General features: G+C 37.3%; 1 protein-coding gene across 1 annotated transcript in view; it reads right to left on the bottom strand.

The window, feature by feature from the left end:
• LOC149283967 (PI-PLC X domain-containing protein 3-like) overlaps window positions 1–22,326 on the bottom strand; it is a 45,187-nt gene extending 22,861 nt beyond the window's left edge. Inside the window, exon 1 of the mRNA XM_089497326.1 lies at window positions 22,224–22,326. Within this exon, the coding sequence (XP_089353452.1) occupies window positions 22,224–22,326 (103 nt within the window). The remainder of the gene's footprint in view (window positions 1–22,223) is intronic.
• Between the last annotated feature and the right edge of the window lie 2,127 nt (window positions 22,327–24,453).

The following is a 24,453-nucleotide window of genomic DNA, read 5'->3' on the forward strand; positions in this document are numbered from 1 at the left end:
TTCCAGAAATGTACATTTTAAATTGCTACCTCTACGAAATATTGATTCAGTACGCATAGAGAGCCAAATAAGTATATTAAAAAATTCACTGCAAAAACACATTCTCATACAGAATAAATGCTAGAATATTGTTTATAATGTAATGAAGATTTTACATTTATGTTCAATTTAATTTCACGGATAAATTGGTTTGATATTTTGATGTAGAATATTAATTAGCTATATCTTAATGCTGCTGAAGCTATTGGGGGAATTTAATTTACAATGTTTTTTTTAAACCTATTGAGAAAATTGTTTTATGTTGTTTGTTGGGAGGATTTTGCTTAAAGATATCAAATTTTGCATTAAAGTCAACTTTCCACTAATATTTGATGTTTTTTTACTTCTTATCAAAAAAGTTAGGTTATGAGTTAAGTATTTTTGCAAGTTTTTATGATAAATATTCTACAAGCCTGCTAAGCTTTTTTTTAGCTCCTCTAACAGACGGCATCTAAGCCAAAAGGTGAAAAAAGCATTGGAAATGATCAAACCGATTTTTTATGGATTTTACCTAAATATTTCACTCACTCACACTGTTTTTCCTTGTGAAAATGTTGCCCAACTCCCTCAATGACAAGAACTCCAGAGGGTAGTGGAAGTCAACTCTTTTGACATGGAGTCTTATGATCTCAGGGGCAAATACTTTACATCACAATTTAAATCACTGCTTGAATAAAAAGGATTACCGCGATTAAGAAATCACTACAAAAGAACCTTTGAAACAGACTATTATAGGATTATAGTTTGAAAACTCCCCAAGCGTGATGGTACCTTGACTGCAACATCCAGCTGATCCATTGTTAGCTATCGATACCTCGTTAACATCGGACCCAAATCTATGAAACCTCCTGGCAAATGTTAATTCAGGATCCAATCTATACAATTTAAAAACCAATAACCCTCTGCAATGAATCTGTATAATGCTAATGGTTGTCAGTCAAATGGAATATGCATTGTATGTCAGCCAGTATAGTCTTAAAATGAGTAATAAAATTAAGCTCTACATTACGAAGTAAAGAGATAAAGATTGATATGTGGATGGATGTACAGTATATAGGCAACATCAGATGCACAGGTTGCCTCAAACTAGGTATTTATGAATCGTTTAACTTGTCCTGAATAAAAAAAAAATATATATAGGTTTCCCTAAATAAAATGTAAACTGTTTATACAATGTAACCTACATTAAGCTATAGAAAAACAACCAAAATTGTTCCGTTCTCCCAAGAGGATATATAGGTGCCCTGCCCTTTAGCCAAAAGGATTAAAAGTGTTTTCGCGGTCGAAAACTTTCCCACATACGTGTAAATCTGTAGAAATCATACAACGTCATTCTTTCATTTCTCCATCAACTTCCTATAATGCATGTTGCTGAACACTCATTTGCTCACAGAATGGGTGCTGTCGCTGTAGAAAACCCAATTTATATCCAGTAACATCCCCTCAAGCACATTAATATGGTTAAGCTTATGTTTTAAAGACAAACAAAGGCTTAACCATAAATCACACCATTTTTATTTTTTTTAAAAACACATTTGCCTTGTTGGGCATTTCTTCCTTAAATGTTCTATTTTTATTGAGCATAGACATTAAATAGATTGACAATAAAATAAGAAGCAAATAGATAATGAAGTGTGGCATGCCACAGGGAACATTGATCAATATGTGGGAGCTCTTGTATTCTTTTTGCTTTCAGTCCATCTGTAATATCATTAGTAGAGACAGTAAAGAGGAACAGCCTCAGGAATGAACCTTGCAGCCCACTGTCAACCTTATTTCCCAAGGAGATAATATCATGTACGGCCACTCTCTGTCTCTTATCCGCTAAGCAATTTGTGATCCATATTCACCATATGTTTTAAATTATTACTATATTTTGTTTTGGTTTGTTTTTTTCCTGGCCTGTTGTATTTAGTTTTGATTAGATTATGAAGCTCTTTAATGAAAGATCATATCCATTTGATAAAAGCCATTTACAATGTTCAGTCTTTTCATGCCAGGGATTGCGATTTTGCTTTAGAAAACAGGATTAATAAAATATTGTAAATAAATAGAATTAGCATTAAAGGGGGAAAGGTAAAGTCCCAGTTGCCAGTAGAAAGGTAGATACATTCAGAATAACCAGATTACAGCAAAATTAGCTTGATGATATAAAAAATTAATTTAGTAGAGGCAGTCAAATTATTATTATTATTATTACACATACTATTAAATATACATATATATCCAATTCTTCCAAATGGGGAGCACATCGACATAGGGGGAAAAAGATTTTTGAAAAAATATATAGTGTGACTCTGTATGCAAATAAGGCTTAGCAATACTGCAAGTAAGCAGTGCACTCACATCTCCAAGGATATAAATGCGCTCATCATAAAATATTCTTTAATTCTTTGTGGCTAAAAAATATAAAAACACAGCAGCAATGGCACAGTATCACTTGGTCATGTGGATAAGGTAAAATATTGCACTTACAACAGATGAAATGTACAAAAGCGTGCACAAGGTAATCAGCTTTTAAACCAGGCACATGAAAGTCCACCGTCCAGCAGCAGGCACTTTCCCAATATATCCCTCTCTCTCAACGCGTTTCACCGGACAACCGGCTTCCTCAGGAGATGAATCAGGATTTTCTTTTGCAGCTTGCCCGAAGATCTAACATAGACCACCTTCCTTATAACTCCACAAATCCAGAGTGGTTCCATAACTCAACAAATCCAGAGTGGTTCCAGGAACCACTCTGGATTTGTTGAGTTATAAGGTAGGTGGTCTATGTTAGATCTTCGGGCAAGATGCAAAAAAAAATCCTGATTCATCTCCTGAGGAAGGCGGTTGTCCGGTAACTCATGCGGGGGGGACCGATAATGAAGAAATCCCCCCAGGGCCGTAGGAACCCCCCCCAATAGAAATGCCGCAAATGCGGCCCGTGTAAGATCAGCAGCCAGGGCATCCGATCTTACGCGGTCCGCACCTCGAGCCCTGCTACAACAAGAACCCTGCTACTTACCTGTGGGAGGGTCTTCTGTACTGCCCAGAGGAAGCGGAACCCAGCAGAGTTCACGTGACATCACATCACATCCTGCTTCCTCCGTGCAGTACCAGATAACGCGGAGGGAGGCCGCGCCCCCTGCTGAAGTCTGTGAGCGGCATCGAGGAGCTGCAGTGCAGGTAAGGGGGGTGGGGAGGGTGTTTTAATCAGTATGCATGATTGAGGGAATAAATCTGTGTGTAAGGCACCTACCTTAAACAGCTCCCGGCCGTCCTCTTCTCTCCCCCGGCAGAAACGCCAGCACCGCAGACTGGAATTCCGCTGGATTCCGCTGCGTCGCTATGGCGACGTAGGACGCGATCACGTCCCGGACGTCGGGGAACGCCCCCCCGGGCTATTTAAACCTCTCACACAGTGTCCTCAGTGCTCAGTTATACTGATTCTCTCCGTATATCGTGAGCTCCTCCTGTATTTCATTTATATTTACCTTATCCTTGTTCTCCCGGTATCCGACCCTGGTCTTCTAAACGGCTTCCCGTGTTTTCTCTGGTATCCTGACTCTGGCTCTCCCTGCTACGTTGTGTTCTTCTGGCATCCTGACCCCGGCTATCCAACCGACTACGTGTACCTCTGGCATCCTGACCTTGGCTTTCCATACCGACTACGTGTACCTCTGGCGTCCCGACCCTGGTCTGCTTAACGGCTTCTCTCTGACCACTCGTGCTTACAGTTACACTACCAAGTGCCCTGTTACCCTCACCAGGCTCTTTGCGTGTGTTCTGTTTTTGAGCAAGTGTGTTCCAGTCCTGCATATAGGATTCCTCCTGGTAAGACGAACCTCACACTGTGAATGAATGAGTATATGAATGAATGAGTGTGTGTGTGATAGCATGGATGTGTAAGTTCTGGAACCTAGGCATGATGGGACTGTGATTGCTGTTAGCAATCACACTCCTATCATGCCAAGTCAGCCAGTACATGCTGAAACCTAGCTAGCTGTCCCCCTTGTGTATTGATGCTGCCACCAATATGGGGTCTGCACATCACTTACAGCCACCCTGTACCAGCATGTACTGGCTGCCTGGGTATGATAGGAGTGTGATTGCTAGTGGTTGATAGTGTGAGAAGGGAGGGTAGGGAGGGGGTAGATAGTGTGAGAAGGGAGGGTAGGGAGGGGATAGATTGTAAGAAAGTGTGAGAGGGGGTAGATAGTGTGAGAAGGGGTAGATAGTGTGAGAGATGGGGAGAAAGTATGGATCTGATGGGGGAAAATGCTGTCCCCCCAGATTTTTAGGGGTTCCTACGCCCATGGATGTGCGCCCCATTTGGAAGAATTGTATAGATCATTAACCCCTTCGTGACAAAGGCTGATTTTACTTTTTGTACCCTTCGTGACAATGGCCGTTTTAAAATTTCTGCGCTGCTCGTGTTTAGCTGTAATTTTCTTCTTTCCCGTTTACTGAACCCACACACATTATATATTGTTTTTTTCAAGACAAGAAGGGCTTTCTTTAGATTACATTGTTTGTGTCATATTATTTACTATTAAAAAAAGTATAAAATATGGTGAAAAATTTAGAAAAAAATGACTGTTTCTAACTTTTAGTTGAAAAATCTTTTACTCATCTATAAAAGGTAATGAAAAAACCTGCTAAATAGATTCTACTATTTGTCCTGAGTTTAGAAATACCCAATGTTTTTATGTTTTTTTGCTTTTTTCTACACATTATGGGGCAATAAGTACAGGTAGCGTTTTGCTATTTCAAAGCCATTTTTTCCGAATCTGGTAATTCTTCCCCCCATGTGCCATTTCGGGTATCTTTGAAGCCAGCCAATGCAATTTACCCCATCAAGTCATATATTTTTGAAAACTAGACAGCCCAGGGTATTCCAAATGCTAGTATTTTAACCCTTTCAAAGCACTAATTCTACCATCCGCCTTTGTCAAACTTTATGGTAGTAATTTTTTTTGCATTTGTTTTTCCACACACATTTTACTTCAGGTATGAATAAAAAGGTTCTCGTATATGTCACTATCACAAAACACCCCAATATCTGTTCAGCAACATCTCCTGAGTACAGCGATACCTCACATGAATGATTTTTCCTGGCTGTTTGGGGGCAAAAAGGGCCACATTTGGGGCATGCGCATTTTTCAATGTTGAACTTTGGCATTTGGGGATCCACTGCCCATGCCCTATTTGGTACATCTTTGAGCCGGGCCATTTCAGTGTGCCCAATAAAGCCATATATTTTTGAAAACTAGACACCCCAGGGTATTTTAAATGCTGGTATTTTAACTCTTTGCATGCACACATTTTACCACCAGAATTTTTTCAAAGTTTACAGTAGTATTTTTTTTGTGTGTATTTTTCCCCCACACACCTACTTTATGTATGAATTTACAGCTCCTGGTTTATGCCACTGTCACATGACACTCCAATATGTATTCAGCAACATCTCCTGAGCGCAGTGATACCCCACATGCATGGGTTTGTCATTTTTGGGGGGAACTAAAAGGCCACATTTGGTACGTGTGCATTTTTCTAATTGGAAATTAGATGTGTGGCCATCCTTCCCCCCGTGTTATTTGGGGCATTGTTGAACCCGGCCAATTCAATTTATCCCATCAAATCATACCCATGGGTATTTAATATGCCAGTATTTTAACTCTTTCCATGCGAGAATTGTTTTAAGCTAATGTGCTAATTTTAGGACTTGCTCACAAAAATATATTTTTTATGTATATATTTTATTTTTTTTGCCTTTTTTAAAAAACAAATTTTAATTTTTTTTTCAACTTGAAGGTTCCCCTGATAGTGACATCAGTGGGAAATTATTTTTACATTTTACTGTTTTTTTTTACTATTTTTTTCTAATTATTATTAATTTTATTTTATTTTTTAATTTATTTTTACTAATCACACTGTGATTAGAAAGCTGGGCTCCATTGACTTGCATGGTTGAATGCAGTACCTGTATTCAACCTGAAAGTGGAGCCAGAGTTCTCTAGAGGGTCAGGAGACCATCTAGCGAACTCTTTCACCTTTATTGTTTTTTTTCCCGGGCCGCCGCCATCTTGCAGATGGCGAAGATCACCGGCAGCTGCGGCTGTGACCGCTCTCCGGAGCGGTCACAGTCCATCCAAAGGTAAGTGTTTGGTGTCGCTGGATGCCTCCTGATCGAGGCATTCCAGCGACACCATTTAAGTTTAGGAGGTGATCGTTGACGCCCCGGGGAGGGGCCAGACATGGCCCCTGGTGCCGATCGTGGCGTTGCTGAATGCCTCGAGGTCGAGGCATTACAGCAACGCCGTTTGGGCGCAGAAAGCGAACGTAGATCGCTTTCTGCACCCGTTTAAAGACGTGCCGGTTTTGGCACGTCATTTGTCATAATCGACTTGTTTTTCCGTGCCGTGCCAGAACCGGCAATTGTCATTAAGGGGTTAAGTGTTGGAGGAACGCTTATTTGGGTGCTGCTGCCTAATTAGGGAAAGTATTACTTATTCACTTACACTAGTGGTGCGTGTTTTCTTTTCTTGTGTTTTTGGTTTATATATATATATCCACAGAATGCGGCACTTAAGGGTCTTAGGACTTGATAAAATTACCCTGTGTGGATTGAAATATTGATCTGCACATGTACTTCAAATAAAACATGAGGTTTTTTTACCTTTAGGACCCGTCAGTGCCTCTTTTTTTGTATCGTGAATTGATCTGCACTCGGGCAAAATGTTTGGGACCTCATTAATTAATGCATGCATGGGACATCATTAATTATTATTATTATTATTATTAAATAAAAGTGATAAGTACATAATCATTGTCAATTAGTGTATGGACACAGTCCTTTGGTATCCAATACATTGATGAATAACCTACTGCCTATAGGTATATTACAGAAAACATAGAAACTAAAGATCACAGGGAAACTGGAATGGGGCTGTTCCTTTTCTTAAAGGGGAAATCCTATGGGGAAAAAAATATTTTCTCCTTTAGTATAGAATATAGTGCTTTATTCAGTAAACTAGTTTTATCAAATTTTGTTTCACTTATCTTTCTTTATCTACAACCATTGTTGTCAGTCATGTGATATTTGAGTGACTTTCTTTGCACAAACACCACACATGGCTGCTGACTCTTTATGACAATGGTAATCTAGTCCATTCTTCCATGGACTTTCTTTAATCAATGTGTGATTGACTGGATCCCAGTATTGTTTACCACAAGGCAGTGTCATGAGGAATCAATGTTTTTTTTTCTAATAGATTGAGCTAAAATCACATTGAGCTACAACACAAACAAATGGCTAATATGCTAATCTGAAACCACTATTTTTTTTTTATTTTTTTTTTTAAAAACAGCACAATCTTTTGAAAAAGCCTAGTAATAAAACTATTTTGCTAACCTTTTTTTTTAAATGACTGCTCCTCTTGGAAGGAAACATATTCTGGCAACTTTGCAAGAGTAGGGGTAAGGAGAAGAAAGGTGAATAAAGGAAAGGAAATCAATGCGGGCCATCAGGGACACAATTAATGGAGCCTTCCCTGTCTTCACAAAAGACTAAAGATTATGAACATCGTTATAATAGTCAATTAACTGGCTTGCATTTTGCATTTGTCACACAATATGTGATACAATTAACTGGGCTATACTAAAACCTGTACCCTTTAAATGTTAATATTGGTCTCATGTCAGTGATCTGACCCTTTAATAGTATTAACAATGGCTAAAAATGCATGGTTTGCAATGAGCTCCCTGGCTAAACCCAAATTTGCGGACCACTAAAAAAAAAGCTACCTTGAAATCAATAGGAAATAACTTTGTTATTTCATTCAATGGGGTGCCTGAAGTGTAAGTGTGAATTTAATAGACATCGCATTCCCTCGTAAACAGCAGAGACTTAATTAGCATGTGTGCCAATGTTTGTTTGTTTGAATAATTTACCTGTTTTGTAAATATTTGTACACTTTTTATACAAAGTACCGTCTGACGTCACTTATTTTTAACACTTCACTTGGCACCTCTATAAAAATAGATTAATGAATAAATAAAAGATGATACATTTTATATTAACTACAGCCTATTGATTTCTTCTGAACTGAGAGGCCTTTATGGCTAGTTCTGGAAAATGGTTTACATATTTTACACATTCATTAATGCACATTTGGCAGCTATACATTAAAAAAGGTATTAAATATCAAAATAAAAAAACAAACAAATTCTGCTCTGCTTTAGCAGTCTGCAGACTTTATCAGAAGCCTCCACAGCCTTAGCAATGGGACAACAGCTGTAGACAGCCTTTTTACACAATAGGGTGGTCTTAAATTTATTCAGATGCAGCAGAGCTATTGACAGAATAAGACTGCAGTTGCTTAGCAACAAGGGACTTAACTTCCATGATTTCAACACTAGTGTGTGTCTTAAGTCAGTCATTAATGACATAACCCATGAACAGTTGGCAGCTCCAAGTGCCATTATTAATAATGATACACATACTATGGGTGGCTAAGACAAGCTGGAGCAGGAATCCAGATTCATAAGCAAGACCGGTGTTCCTAGCAAATACCCCTGCCATGGTAAATTGATGCTTTGATTAGGTATTAACTATAACTGATTTGATGAAAGGAAGCTTACAATGTATCCATATGTATTGTACTTCATATTAGCCCACTGTCTCAGTTTGTTTGGGACAGTCCCAACAGTGGGATTAATACCCATAAATACCAACAATCTACCAGTCCCTGGATGTGCATGCATGGTGAACCAGTCTTTTTGTTATTTGAGTTAGATGCGTGTAGGATCAGGTCACAACATCGTCAGGATGTGAAGTCACTTCAATTGTCAACTATGATTCAAAATAACCCCATAAGGCATGTACTTTAAGTGAAAAAGCTGCCTAGTTGAAAGGATGTGTCATTGTTGGTGTGGCCAGTTGCTAGCTTCATCAAATTCCAGATGGGAATTATGTTGAAGCTGTACCCACCCCACATACTTTGCATATTCTGAAATACGTCTCCTTCTTTAGAGGTGCCTGTAGTATTTGGATAAAAACATAGCTCTTGTTGCTTAATTGAATTCTATGATATGGTAAGCAAATAAACCTTAGAAGATATGTCACTGCATGTCTTCCTCTGGACATTCAGCATTAGTAGGAATGCTGTTTCTAATGCTACATTTGGTAACAAAATGGTTGCATTCAGCAGAACAAGTGGAACAGCACCTTTAATATGATACTTATATATGACGCTGTTTAAATCTGCAGAATCCCTTCATATGCATTTGTGTTTCCCCCCTGCTACCATACTTTGGCAGAACACATCTCCTCCTGCCTGTGCCCCCCATGCACATGCAATCAATAGGAGTGCTTTCCTGCCACTGCTTGGTTGCTTTAAGCAGTCAGTCAGTGACCCAAAAACTGGAACCATGGAGGGTCTTGTGCTGCAGTCACCAAAGCTGCAGCTTCTACCAAAGGTAAGGACTTTATTTATTTTAACAGGTTAAGGAATGCATATTAAAGTACTTACAAAGTGCTCTTGTATTAATCCTTTGTTGATGAGGCTGAAATGGGAACACTAAACCATCCCTTTTCATCCAGTATCTTTGGTGTAAAACTGAAACGTGTTTTGGTTAAGAAGAAAAATACTAATTTAGTTTTGTATGGAAATATAGCTATTTACAGCTTTTCTTGAGGATGCTTCCAATGTGACTCACTCCTAATTAAACTAACCAGTTCCTGAATTAGTATAAAACAGACTGAGAGGTAGTTTGCAATTTCAATTTGTAAGTCTAATTTCAAGTTATAAGAAAACATAGAAATAGAAACATCTTTTGCCCTGCTTGCTGCTTTTAATCCCGTGAAAAACCCTGGAAACCGGCTCTATAAGGGATAGCGACGCAAAATCCATTACTAATTGTGTTTCGAGTTAGAAAACAGTGTAAAAAGACAAACACAATCAATTTGCAATTATTATTCAAAGGCGCACTTCAAAAAAAGTAACATTTAGAAGCAATTCCTTTCATGTTATTAAAAAATATAATCATTTGTTTTCATTCAGATTAATTCCCTTGTAATTACAAAAAGGTCTCGTGGACCGACACAAGTTAAATGCGCTGCAGCTGTTGCCGCACAAAAAAATTGCCCGTCTTTTTATGTCATAGTAATGACTCTCTATGTGCATCTTATGAAGCTTGTACTCTAGACACCACTTTGCTGATATATTGGAGTTTTATATGTGCATTTTAATATTATTTATATTTGATATGTTTCACAATGGACACGTAACTCACCAAATCTTGCACGTTACCGTTGAAATCCTATGTTCTGGTACTTTATAATGGATTTATGAAAGTCAGCCCCAGCCTTATCACAGATGTAGTATATATATATATATACAGTAGATATAGATATACAGTATATATATATACAGTATACACACACTATCACTCAAAACTTCGGGGTCACACATAGAAATGTCCTTGATTTTATTTTGACTAACGCCTATTTTAATGGAATATCTTCGTAGGTGTACAGAGGCCCTTTATTATCAACCATCACTCCTGTGTTCCAATAGCATGTTCTGCTCACTAATTCAAGTTTAAAAAGGAAAATGTCAGAAATGTCCGTGTTTTCCATGAAAACAGCTGAACGACCCCGAACTTTTGAAAGATAGTGTATATATATCCATCATATAGTAACAAAAGTTTTTGTCACGTTAACTATGCATAATGAATGGTAAACGTGGTCGATCTTAAAGTTTTAGTTGGGTCCTTGATAATGGATAGTGAAGTTAATAAGCTCAACTCTCCTGCAAATATCCCAAATTAGTTACCACAAGCCATAACATCTGCATACTGTACATATCGCGACAGAGTAGGAGGTCAGATGTTGTTTAAATTTAGAACCACAAAGTAATGCTAAAGTATGCAACACTGCATTAACAATTTAATTGCCTCAAACACCAGGGGATGATTGGCAAGGGGAAGAAGGGGTAGTTGGGCCAGTGAGCTGCTCTGATTTAAATATTTTGGGTCGCAACAAACAACCAAGTTGCCTAGAGAAATGTTATAATGATTTATCAGACCTTGAGCAACTTAATTCGTAAACCAAGAAGAGACTATGCAGTGACATCAGCATGACCTCATGATAGATCACTTTAAAAGTTTTTTAAACATCAAGGGTTACTGTACATGGTCCATTTGTTTTTACTTTCTCAGAGAAACTGCAGATCAGAAACAAAGCACTCAGCATTCTCTTTCAACACATTGGAGGCTTACCATTATGTGATCATGCAACGCATACTGCTTTAATTGAAGTTTCACATTTAGATTCGACCAATGGGTGTAATGGAAGAGTGTACATAGGCAGCCCTAATAAACTACAAAAATTATCTTATAGCCATACGTAGCTGGACCTCTAAAGGTTACCATTGCAGCTCAAAAATATACAGTTAAATTATGCTCCATTGGGATTAAAGTCTTGAGCCTTGTGCTCTGGTGGCTTATCCAGCCCCCAGACAAGATTTACAACCATAAAAAATATAGAAAAAATACTTTATTATACCAAAAAGCATATTTTAAATGAAAAATCATTAAATAAGGTAACAAAAGCATGCAGGTCTCAACAGACCAATCAAAATAATGTAAATGCAAAAAGCATGTAACAAAACAAAAAATAGCAAAATCAATACAAAATAGAAAGACCTGAAACATTATCCTGCTTTGCTCCTTGCATTCCTGTATTTGCTTGGCATTTTTCCTGAATTCAGACTTTGGATTTTTGTTTACATATTTTTGTTTCATCCATTGTTATCTCTGCTTGGGGTCCATCTCTTATATATGAATCGAGCCTATGCTCTGACTATGCCTTTGTCTCTTCCAGCAGTTTTCAATTCCAAATCTCAAAGTCTTCAAACAAGTCAATATTTGTTGTTTACCCAAAAATTGTGTTTATTTGTGACCCTGGAGACTTAGAGCTGGAAATCATCAATAAATTCCTTTGGAACCTTGCTTTGTTGGTTTTATGTTCACAGACCCCCTATAGATTCTTTCTTACAGGACTTTGTTGCAGGCTTCCTGTGCTCAAAATTACCATTAGGACCTGTTTAGGTCTGCTTCCAAAGAAGAACTCCAAGGCACCTGCACGTGACTGTTCCAGAATCAGGGTCAACCTGTCCCCGCACCACAACTCCAGGCTTGAATGTGTTACTAGTAAGGTTTTTAGAAAAAAAGAGTTTTCATGGATTCTTTATACCTACACACTTATTACCTAATAGTTTTACAATATGACACTATTATTAACCTGTATACCGCAGGCTTTGCATTTGTATGACACTGGACCCCTTTCCACTCTCTATAGTTCACTGTGAGGATGAGCACCGCGTTGAAATGTACAGTCATTTAACTTCAGGAAATTACTTTGATCATAAGTTACATCAAAGTTACATTTTGGAAAGAATTCTGGTCTTTTGTGCCCTTTTTTCTGTTCTTGCATAGTAGTTGGTGCATATAGACAGCATTCGCAGAGCATACACATGAGTAGCGAAGGTGGAAAACCTTTGTATTTTTGCTAACCTTGCCAGGATCCTCTGGTCATGATTGAATGAATGTCTATATAGTGATATCGCCCTTCAAAAGTAACAAAAAACCTCTACCAATCGATAAAATAAATGCTTTTTACACACATAACATCATGACGGATGCATGAGACACGTGACATTCTCACCACTTGATGTGTTTTGCATGTTTTTGTTACTCATCATAGGTAAAATGACAGAGGGAGCCCAAAAAGACATTATGGCCGCTCCTACTCACTACAAAGCAACGCCAAGCCAAATTAGCACCCACACTGGAAACAAAAGGAATTACTTGTAACATAAAAATAAATAAATTAAAAATACATAGTGCTACATCAAAAGAAGACAAATGTGTACATGAAATCAAAGAGTGGAAGGGCAGTTTATTGACGCTGCAGTGGTAAGATTAGGAATATGTGGATACATTATACCTCCAGCACTTTCTAAATGTCAATATTCTCTGTACTTTAAATGGATATGACATCCAAACAATAAATAAAAAAATATATACAAATGAACCCCTAATATTAACAGTATTTTTCCATCTCTGCTGTATGTGGGACTTATCCTTGGTGTAGTTGTGTATCCCTTGATACACTCTTTGGTTTTGATTTACACTTCTAGTTTTCTTTTGTTGGTTACTGTAGACTAAGGCATGACAACATTGTTACCAAAATAAATAAGAAGAAATAAAATAAAAAACTATTTCCTCCCTTATCAACTGAAGCTAGGATCTCACAGCTTCCGACCAGGCGTGGGTATGAAAATGAAAGTATCTACAGTTGAGGAACTTCGTAACGCTTCATCAACACACTTTAATAAGCACAGTGGAATTTTTTGTGTGGATAATGGCAAGGATAAATGTGGGTCTAGTTATAATAAATCAACTGAAAACTAGCTTTTGTGGCTTTTGATATATAGTTTGCAAACAACAACAAAAAAATAATGTAATTATTTTACTCTTATTTTATAATAACTCTTATTTTATGTACCAAATTTCCAGAGATTTGGTATTCGAATGATAACTACCCATGTGTTACCATGCACCTATTGTAATATCAATACGGAAATTGCTAATAAATTATAAATAAAGTGTAGTGAGGTGCGAATTAAGATTTTTCATTGGATGATTATTTGCTGAATAAATATATATAATGACTTTACAGTATACCGTACATCATAATACCGTACATCATATTGTTCTTCTGTAAGACTTCTTTGTATACAAGTTTTCATCTTACCTTTTCACTTTATTTTAGTTATTTATTCGCGTATGATTCAACTTTCATTAAATATGATTTACTCACTAATATTCCATCTGAAATATTAATATTTCAAGTCAAAGTAATAAAAAAAGCTTAACGTATTTGGAATAAAATGAGGGCCGTAGACAGAATGATAGAGGCTCTTTTGTATTCATCTTGCAAACGGAGCTTAGGACACCAGCTGAATTTCTAATTGCTGTCTGGTTAATATTTTTAACTTTCATCAAATATAACAGAACAGACTACAAATTAGATACAAAACTACAGCCCCTTCCTAAAAAAAAATCAATATAAGCTATTAACAAATAAAGCCGTTGGTATTAGTGGCACAGCAGTCCATTTAGGTATTATTAGACGACACAGTGGATCAAATGGGTCTGAAGTGTGCATGAAGCTCACTTAAATTTGTAATATAATCAGGTTTTCAAGATATGTGTTATTATTGTTGTTAATACCATAAAATACAATATAAAATGTATTTAAAATTCATATAAATTTTAATTTTTTTTTAAATTGGTTTTAGTTATGGATTTATGGACGCTGCATGTAGTGTTGGCACTACTATAAAAGATGATTAATTAGATCCTTAGGGTCCCCATTACCCTAAGGCGCAGAGCTGGGTAAATTTTCAGGGTTGGCTGCTTCACTCTTCTCCACCATTGAGAGTGTGGCTGAGATTAGGGGGAAACACTACAACCAGTTAAGACTAAGCAGAACATAAGAGGTAGTGAGCATGACTACACTTTTCCTCAGCCCAGAGAATTAAATCGGATATGTTTCCAAGTATGCTGTAGGGCCACTTAGATGAGAGGAGTTAAACATAGATTCCTGATAAAGTTACAATGTACCATTTAACAACTATGAAATGGATCTTAAAAAAGAATAAAAAAAAACATTGCGATCATAAGTGTTGTACAAAGACATTTTGCTGTGCGCAAGCACTTTAACACACAAGTGAACCTAGTGGAGATACCTGACACCAGCATTAATTTGACGGCATTGGTTCCCAGTACCACTTTTCATCTTAGGCAACAATAGTCCATTTCATAAAGCGCTCATCACAATGGGACATGCAACTGTCCCAGAACTGAGCTGTACTGTACTGTACATAGCAATAAAATTTACTAAAACACTACTGGCTGCAGGGCAAGTGCAATTTCACATTACGAGATAGGCAATGTATCCATCTCCTAACAGTCAAAATATTATTATATTATTATTATATTATTAGGGTCATAATTTCAGCCTACCGTGTAGATTTTTCAATAGCCTACGTACCAGTGCATTAGTTTCAGCTGGATTTCAAATTTATATTCCAAGAGACTTTTTCATTTGAGTAGGTTAGTTCAAAGGTCATGGTGGAAAACCAATACAAATGCTCTGACTTCAAGCATCTTCTTTAAAACCAAAACAGGAAGCACTGGATCCTTAACCCACAGTACAGAAGCTTCTTCCGCCACAAAAAATCTATAATATGTATTTTTTTTTTTTAATGGAACCCAATGCATTTTTCTGTTTGTAGCTCGGCTTTTGAAATAGTTAAACATATTTGTTTACTTCAGGGCAAATCATTTATTGTACAGCTATTCCTAGACGCCTTGCAGTGTTAGTAATGAACGAAAATCCATTTCCGATGCAAATTTTGAGATAAAAAAAAATACTAATGAATGAAAATGAACCTACGGATTGGTTTAATGAAAATTAGATTATTTGTAGCTTTCACATGGAGATTACTTCCTACAGAGAGAACAGTCATTTTATTTTATGCTAATAAATACTGTAGAACAAAGCACCTTGGAAATCTGTTCACCGCCTAAGTACCGAGAGTAGGGCAAGGCTACCATACCAACCACTAAAGTGTATGCTCAGGGTCCTTATTTGTCCAGGAAGCCCCACATATGGAAGCAAAATCTGAGTATCCCAAATGTACACAATGCAGCAGCAAAATTACCACACATTTCCCTGCTGCTTGTACATGGGCCTTCATTCAAAGTGCAAATGTAAGCACGTAAATGTAAGTTAGAGTAAAGTGCCATTACCGTAACCAGTAATCAAGCAGTTTGAGCAATAGACCCAAGGACACAGCATGGATGGCCAACCAGAGTGGCCTCACCCTAAGGACACTAATGCATGCTAGGGGGCTGTGAGCTGCCCAAAGCTGATCGCGGTGGAAGAGACTTCACTACAATTGTTTGCTGGCAGTGTCTTTTTGCATAGGCTTTCCTGAGAAGCTTGAAAAATAAAAAGACTCCGGAGAGTTTCTCTCCTACCACTCTTATCTGTATGGGCATTTCCATGAACTAACAGAAAGGGTACAAATGAAAAAGACTAATGTGTTGTATTAAGGACACTTTCCGGTTTTCCATAAATTGCTTGATCCTAAGTAGGGAGCACACCCCTGTCCAAGTCACAGGCTCATCATCAACTTCTATAAAGATTATTCCATCTTTTCCACTTTCCATCCTACCTTAAAATGCTACTAAGTTGCTCATTTAGAATTTGTAAAATATATTTTTGTGTAAGAGTATGCTCATTTGGACCCCCATGAATTTTCACTTTGGCGTCTTTGAAACAGAGACCCTTGTAAATTATAATACTCTGTTTTCTTAACAATACTTAATCCCAAACCAACAAGTTTCAGCCATTTCCAGCTGTCATTTTAAAAACAATTTTATGATAGACGTTCCTGAAGATTACACTCAAACTCTGTAATTTCATCTAGTGTTCCTTTTATGTGCAATTTTCAATGGAATTAATGTATACATACATAATGTTCACTTTAGAAATGAGAGCCTTGCTTGAAAATCGGCACTGGAGAACGCTCAACATCCTCCCTATTTAGAATAAACCTACATAATTATGCCTCTAACAAAGCCATATCTTTCCTCATCCTTGATATCCATAATTGTATAAACACATTTTAACCCCTTAATGACAACTGACATACCAAGTCAGTTGCAGAAAAATAAGGAGTTAACAGCAATTGACATGCCTGGCTTGTTATGGGGTTAAATGAGCTTAGAAAGACGACACCCTTTGCTCAGCCGGTGTTCCTGCAGTGTCTTAATATTGAGGCATTCAGCAACACGCAAATGCAGGGGCGCCGTGTGAGCAATCACATTTGCCATATGGAAAGGCTGTTTACCTTTGGTTGACCTTGGTTTATCCTGACACTTACTAAACTTCAGATTACAGCTTTGCATTTTGGTTGTGAACTACTCATCTGTCATGGTCCTGTGGTCCTTATGTCCTGCTGACAGCAATGTAGGTTATTAACCCCTTAATGACAAAGGCTGTATATGTACGGGCTCCTAATGCATTGTTTTCAATGGGTTTAGGGACCGCCCATTGTCCTTAAGGGGTTAATGTCAAAAGAACCATAAACCTTAAAATCTCTACCCACCCATTTTCAAACTTCTAGATTCTGGATTGAAGTTAATAAAGAGGGCACCTGCACTTCATTGGTTGATGCTAAAGTAGGCCCCTACAGGTGACCAATAGAGTTGCTTGCACGGCCCTTTAATTCCTGACGGTGAACCTACGGATTTCCGCTCCCGTTAACCCCTGCGATACTGCGTAGATAAGGTAGGCTAGATGGGGAAGGGGCCAGAGAGATTAGTAAACGAAGACGAACACGAAGATTCTTCGTGTTGTGTGTCTTCGCCTTCGTATACGTTTTGCCGCCGCCATGTTAGTTTCTTCTGTATTCGGGCTGAACAACGAAAACTCACCCTTCGTGTTTGTTTTACTTTTTCGTCCGAATACGAATGCACAAGTCTAGTCAATACAATCTTCACCCTGTATTTGGCTGCTTGTACCATATTCTAATTTGGAACAAGATCTAGTTGCAGGGTGACAGAATATGATTTAGATTAAACATTAAATAATGTGTTTGCAAATATATCGTTCAAGATGAAGTGTGGTCCTATTTTAAAAGGTAACAGTCAGTTGATCCAAATATAACATTTGCATATTAATGAAGCATTCCTGAATATTCAGATAAATGAAAGTATCATGAAAAAGGTCAATGTAATTTAATAGAAAAATCGGTTTCGGTTTAACAATTAGAATAAAATAAATGCTATTGGAAGTTTCAAGTTTAACAAACGTTTCTCCGGGTGGCACTGATGACATCCATTTTTTCCACGTATTCTAATGAGACGCCACATCTGATACAGCACGTTTTATATATTTACCAAATATATCTTTGTGAGAGCGACATCAAACACTAACGATAAGAATGGCTGCCTATTTCTGACTATAATGACATATCTGATATAATGACTAAGTTGGCAAGATCTTCATTCGTTTCTCATTTACTCTAATGGAGTCTCCAGGCAGAAAAAAAGTATTGAAAAAAAATATTTTACTGTAAAAGTAAGCAAGGGCAATGCCACGTCACAAATGTAAGTCCTTTCACAGCCCTATTCCTGCTTCCACACGAACATTTCAAATGCAGTGACACATAAATAACCGTTTTGTCAAATCCTTGTTAAAGTAAGTGAAGTTTAATGAAAACTTTGAGTAGATATGTCTCCAACCCACCCTGAAATGTACATTGCTGTAATTTTCTTGGTATATTCTATCTAACGTTCTACAAGCTCAAGTCACCAGGTTGTGTCAATCACTTTGACTCTCCTGTCTTCTCAATGATGGCAGGGTGTCCTTGGGATATGAAACATTGGAGTCAATACAATGACTTCAAAGGATGTAGGTAAGACAAGACTTTTTGGAGCTGTACCCCAAAGGGTCTTGTTCTTCACTAAAAATTTAGGAAGTGAATTTCAGGAACAACGGGATGGCAGGAAGTTCAGAGACATGCAAAAGATCATTGGAATAGGGGTGAAGGAGTGAAATATATATATTTCAGTCATATATATATATATATATATATATGTATCTGTGAAAAATATACATGTTGCGATGTGGCAATTTACATTTTTGTCAAAAATTTGACTGTTCCTATCCCTCACTTTCCAAACTATCACACGTGTAACTTCATACAGTGTGTATAAACCAGTCTAATCAAATATTTATAGTATCCAGTGTCGTCTGGCTTGAATATTGCACATGGGAACACATATATGAATCAATGTGCATATGGTATTTCTTATTTAGTGTCTTATGTGGCTTTACCGTCCCTTTATTACTTAGGACTTGTTATTTTCCGGGTTTAATAATCTTTAAAATTGTGCTCCATTAACTGTGAGAAAACAGTCTTTCTGTGCTGTATTGTCAATCAGCAGCTGCATATTCCAGCTGTTAACAGTAATTTCAGAAGTGCTGCTTATCAAGCTGATTACCATATATTTAATAAACATCAATTATCTATCCACAAATACAAAGTTAGCACCCAAATGCAAAGCAGAATAAATTATGTTGTGCTGTCACTCGAAGATAAGCCTCACCATTGCTTCCATATTATCATATGTGCAATAACATAAAAGGACTGAAAATGTAGATTTTCATCAATTTGGCTGGTACTGAAACATGAACATAGAGAAGATGTTGAAATCAATAATAAAGCCTTTACATAGCATAGTCCAGACCGCTGGGCCTCCAGTTCTCAACGCTGCTAACTGTTCAGGTATTAAGGGGTTAATTGCAAGAAAAAAAATAAAATCAGTGCAAATTAAGTTTTTACAATGAGTAGTTAGCAGATCATTTATTTGACAAAGCAAATTAGTATACATTTTGATGGCGGAAAAAATTACAAAAGCACATATGCAAACATATGTATTCTCTGTACAATTAGATGGATGTATTCTTAAAATTTAAGAGAAAGGCAGTTTATTTCTTTTTTTTCTTTAACTATGCAGTATGTGAAAAGCTGGCAACATAGGGTATAGAATATGGTGGATTGTTAGCTCCTTTGCGCAAGGTTCTCGTTAACTTTCTGAATGTCCACGTTGTTACACACAACTTGCTATGTCCTATTTATCCATTGTACAGCACTGTGGAATATGATGGTGCTTTAAATATCAATAAATAATATGCTGATGCTCTATAAATAAAATGTAATATGACATATATATACTAATATATGCTGTTAAGCAGTTTATTTATCCTTGTCTATTGATTTTATGTAATCATTGTCTTTAACAATAAGAAGCATTTAGCTGGGCTCATAATTTCTTTAGTTTTCATCAGGTGTATATAGAGAACAGTGCCCCCGAGTACATTTCATTTATCTGAAAATTGGTTGTTGTTGTTATTATTATTTGCATATACCAGTAATAATGTCAGGGTAGGGCAGCATGTTTTAATCACCGCTTGTACACACAGAAACATAGAATTTGATGGCAGATAAGAACCATTCGGCCCCAGCTAGTCTGCCGTTTTTCCTGATATTGAGACTCAGACCTTATCAGTCTTGCCTGAGGTTCAGAATAGCTTTATGCATTTCCCATGCACTCACTGCATTAGCCTCCACTACTTCTGATGAGTGGCTGTTCCATTTATCTACCACCTTCTCAATAAAAAGTAACATCACTTAAACTGATCATTTATATTTATTATAAATGTATCCTAAGACATGCTTTCATATGAATATGAATGTATATACAAGAGATGTGTCAAAAGGGAAAGCTCTAATAACAGATTTTCATGTTAAAATGTACATTTCTACATACTGCATTCCTTTTTTTTATCCTGGGGTACTACACGGCATGTTAGGCAGATGCAGTACTAGTAATGTCTTATTGTGAACAAACTAGGATTACTGGGTTTTTTTATATTAATCCAAACTGCTAATGGCCTCTTGAGAACAGGAGGTCTATGTGCATCCTGCTGGCATTCAAAGTGTTAACATGACCCTGGAGGTCTCTCATATTATCTTTTAACCTTGGATACCCTACAATTTAGTCAGCATTTTACTGCCTACTGTGCAAGTCACCTAGAAGATTACATACAGTCTTGGCGTTGGCTTCAGGCAACAGATTCACATTTCATTTATTTTGGAACGCTCAATTGTCCATTTCATTTCAGAGGAGAGGAGGAGGTGTTACTTGGGGGTTAATACAGGCTGCCTTGTGCCTGTTTGATGTTGGGTGTCTTTTGTCTTATATCATTGCACAAAAAAATAATAAAAAAAAAATCATTGTCAGCCGGAATTGTCCACAAGGTCATTCATTACATTACAGTTATATAGCACCAGAAGATTCTGTAGCTCTGTTACAATAGGGGACAGTGAAAATATTTAACAAAAACAATTTTTAATTACAATAACTCACTTTAAAACTGGTACAGAAGAGTACCTTTCTCAAGGGATCTTACAATCTATTGTCTCCACATTCATGAAAGTCAAGGGATCTTGTGTTCCATACACTTTAATCCCAACCAGTATTCCATCTGTTTTTATCTTTTCCATTGTACAGTGATGCAGAATACGACGGTGCTTTATAAAACCATAAATACTAATAATAATGTTGGACCATGACTCACAATGTGCTGTAGCAAACTTATCTAGCAGAGTATTATTATATGTTCCTCTAAATCTAAATGAATCAGCTCAATCCTATGTCATAGAGAATAATCCGCTCCTATTGTCACCATTAAGACGAAAAGTCACCTTCCATTAACAATCTGCAGAAGGGAAATGCTAGGACTATAGATGGACACCAGGAGATAAGGGTTAATATCAACCCCCAGATCTTAATTACAGGTCAATTCTAGATCTTTGCCCATATGTAAATAAGTCATGCATCATCTGTCATCCCATATGTTCATGAATTCTCAAGATGTTTTCAGTTTGACCTCATCATGAAAATAATTCTAGCCAAACTCACAAGTTGTGCAGTCATGACCCCCCCCCCCCCAACACACATGGATAAAGGACAGGCACAATGCATCATCAGTCACCTAGCAATAGCATTGTATTCACTAATGTGAGCCATGGCAGCTCTGTAACATACAGACCTCACATCAAAACCCCAATCTGCACAGATTTATACACAGTACTCGCAGGAGGCAACAGAACCCATGCAGCGCCGATAATGCACACACATACACACACAAACACACACACATAAAAAGACACAAACACACACACACACATATATATATATATATATATATATATATATAATGTATATATATGCTTTGAGCAGAATACATACATAGACACATTTCTTTTTTGTAGGCACATGGCAATTCCTTTCATTTCAGATTCTTTATTAAATGCTGAAATACTGGCATTTCTAGCGCAGAGCCTCCGAATCCCATATAGTCTACTGATGCGCAGAGAGACGCTGTCATCCACAGAGAAGGACACACTGACACACATTAGGACGCACACTCTCAATGCATAAGATCCCCTTTCTGTCGATATATATAACCCGGTTGACATGCAGCCTACCTGGGATGGCCAGGCTGGTGAGGGGGACCCTGTGGATCCTTTGTGGCAAACTTGCCATCCAGTCTGCGGATTGCAGATCGCTCTTCCCTTGAGATGAAGCCATTGTGCCGTCCACACGCTGTGTCTGACTCCTGGATGTGCTCTGCATCCACTGTTTGCTCCTGCACCGCTAGTTTACAACTGATCTGTACCACACCCACAGGATGGCGCAGAGTCAGGCATAGGCAACCTCTGGGGCTCCACTTGCCTTGGCCTACGACTCTCACGATGCTCAGCCAACCATTCTGATCAATCACCCTTATTTGCAAAGTCATGTGCTTGCCTAGCCTTGGCACAGACACATGCTGATCTACATTATTAGTCATTAGCTTCTAATTCAGTCAATGGAGCTGCATTCTGACAGTATAAAAATCTCTATTTCTAATACCTCTGATTACCTGCATTTTTTAAGGTATTGTTAAGGCTCTGTTTAATTTACTTTTTTCTCTGTTTAGAAATACACCCTTGTCAGTTTTTTTTCTTCTCCATCTCAATCAACTCTACAACTGTAGAAGGTGTTGGTATAATGTAAGCTAAATGCTTACTTAAAAGTTTACATTTTTTTTATTATTGTTTAGCCTCTGTTTATTTTGCTTTTTCTTTAGAAATACCCCCTTGCCAGTTATTTTCTTCGCCATCACAATCAAGTGTACAACTGTAGAAGGTGTTGGTATCATGTAAGCAAAATGCTTTCTTAAAATTTTACATTTTGTATTATTATTTTTAATTTTTAAGTCTCTGTTTAATTTATTTTGCTCTCTGTTGAGAAATACTGCCTTTTCAGTTATTTTCTTCTCCATCTCAACCTATTGAACACGTGTAGAAGGTGTTGGTATAATGTAAGCAAAAAGTTTAAATTTTTTATTATTATTATTATTATTATTATTTATATTGGTAACTCTCTGTTTAATTAATTTTGCTTTGCTTTGTGTTGACAAACATCCTATTGTCAATTAGTTTCTTCTCCATCTCAACCAATTAAACAACTGTAGAAGGTGTTGGTATAATGTATGGCAAATGCTTACTTAAAAACATGACATTTTTATTATGATTTTTATTGTTGAGTCTCTGTTTAATTAATTTTTGCTCTCAGTTGAAAAATACCCCTTTGTTAGTTATATTTATAGTTATATTTGTATTATATTGGTATAATGTAAGTACAACGTTTTGTATAACTTTGTTTTATTTTTTCATTCTGCGTATGGATGGCATGTCACCCGTTGTGTAAACTATTAGAAACCCGACTTGTTTCTGTTTCTGTAGTTATCAGAAAACATTGTTTCCATATGTCTGTTTCTTATTGGCACTGTGCCTGGGTAATCTCACTGAGATCTCATTTATTAAATAAATAAATAAATAAAACAGGTGTCTTTTCTTGCAGAAACTGGCTAGTGCATCCAGGGAGAAATGTTGCTCAAGCTCCATCCACACTATGATGGTTGCAGGGGCGTAACTAGACGCCTCAGGGCCCGGGTGCGAGAATCTGTTAAGGGCCCCCCCACCCCCTCACCCCCCCCAAAAAACATGAGTTTTACCCAACAATTTTTTTTCAACTAATTCAACAAATTCAATTTACATATTGAATCATAATCAAAGAAAAAGGGGCGCATGTACAAAGGGCATAATCCAGGGGTGTCCAAGTTTTTTCTGCAGTGGGCCACTTCATCAGAATTGTATACGTGCGCGGGCCGCACTCATTTTTCACTGTGACAAAAAATATGGCCTTTAATAAAATATGCAGATTAAAATAAAGTAAAATGACACAAAACCTTTACTCTTCCTCTCACTGATTTCTGGGCCTTGAAAGTTTTGCGACTACAAATTCAGGATTCCCTAGATTTATTCTAGGGATGAACTAAAATGAAAATTCTGGACCAAAACATTCAGGGTTCACTTAGCCAAAACCGAAAATGACCCCCACCTTTAAAAATAATAATAAAAACTCACATATTTAATAAAAGTAGGTAACACACAATAGGACAAAATTAGCAATATGACTTGGCATGATAGGAGTGTGATTGCTGTTAGCCTAGGCAACCAGTAAATGCTGGTACCTAGGCATGATGGGACTGTGCTCGCTGTGATTGCTGTTAGCAATCACACTCCTATCATGCCAAGTCAGCCAGTACATGCTGGTACAGGGTGGCTGTAAGTGATGTGCAGACCCCATACTGCTGGCAGCATCACTACA

This window comes from Sceloporus occidentalis, unplaced genomic scaffold (genome assembly GCF_023333645.1).
Source record: "Sceloporus occidentalis isolate IW3139 unplaced genomic scaffold, rSceOcc1.0.p SCAF_101, whole genome shotgun sequence".
Lineage (NCBI taxonomy): Eukaryota > Metazoa > Chordata > Lepidosauria > Squamata > Phrynosomatidae > Sceloporus > Sceloporus occidentalis.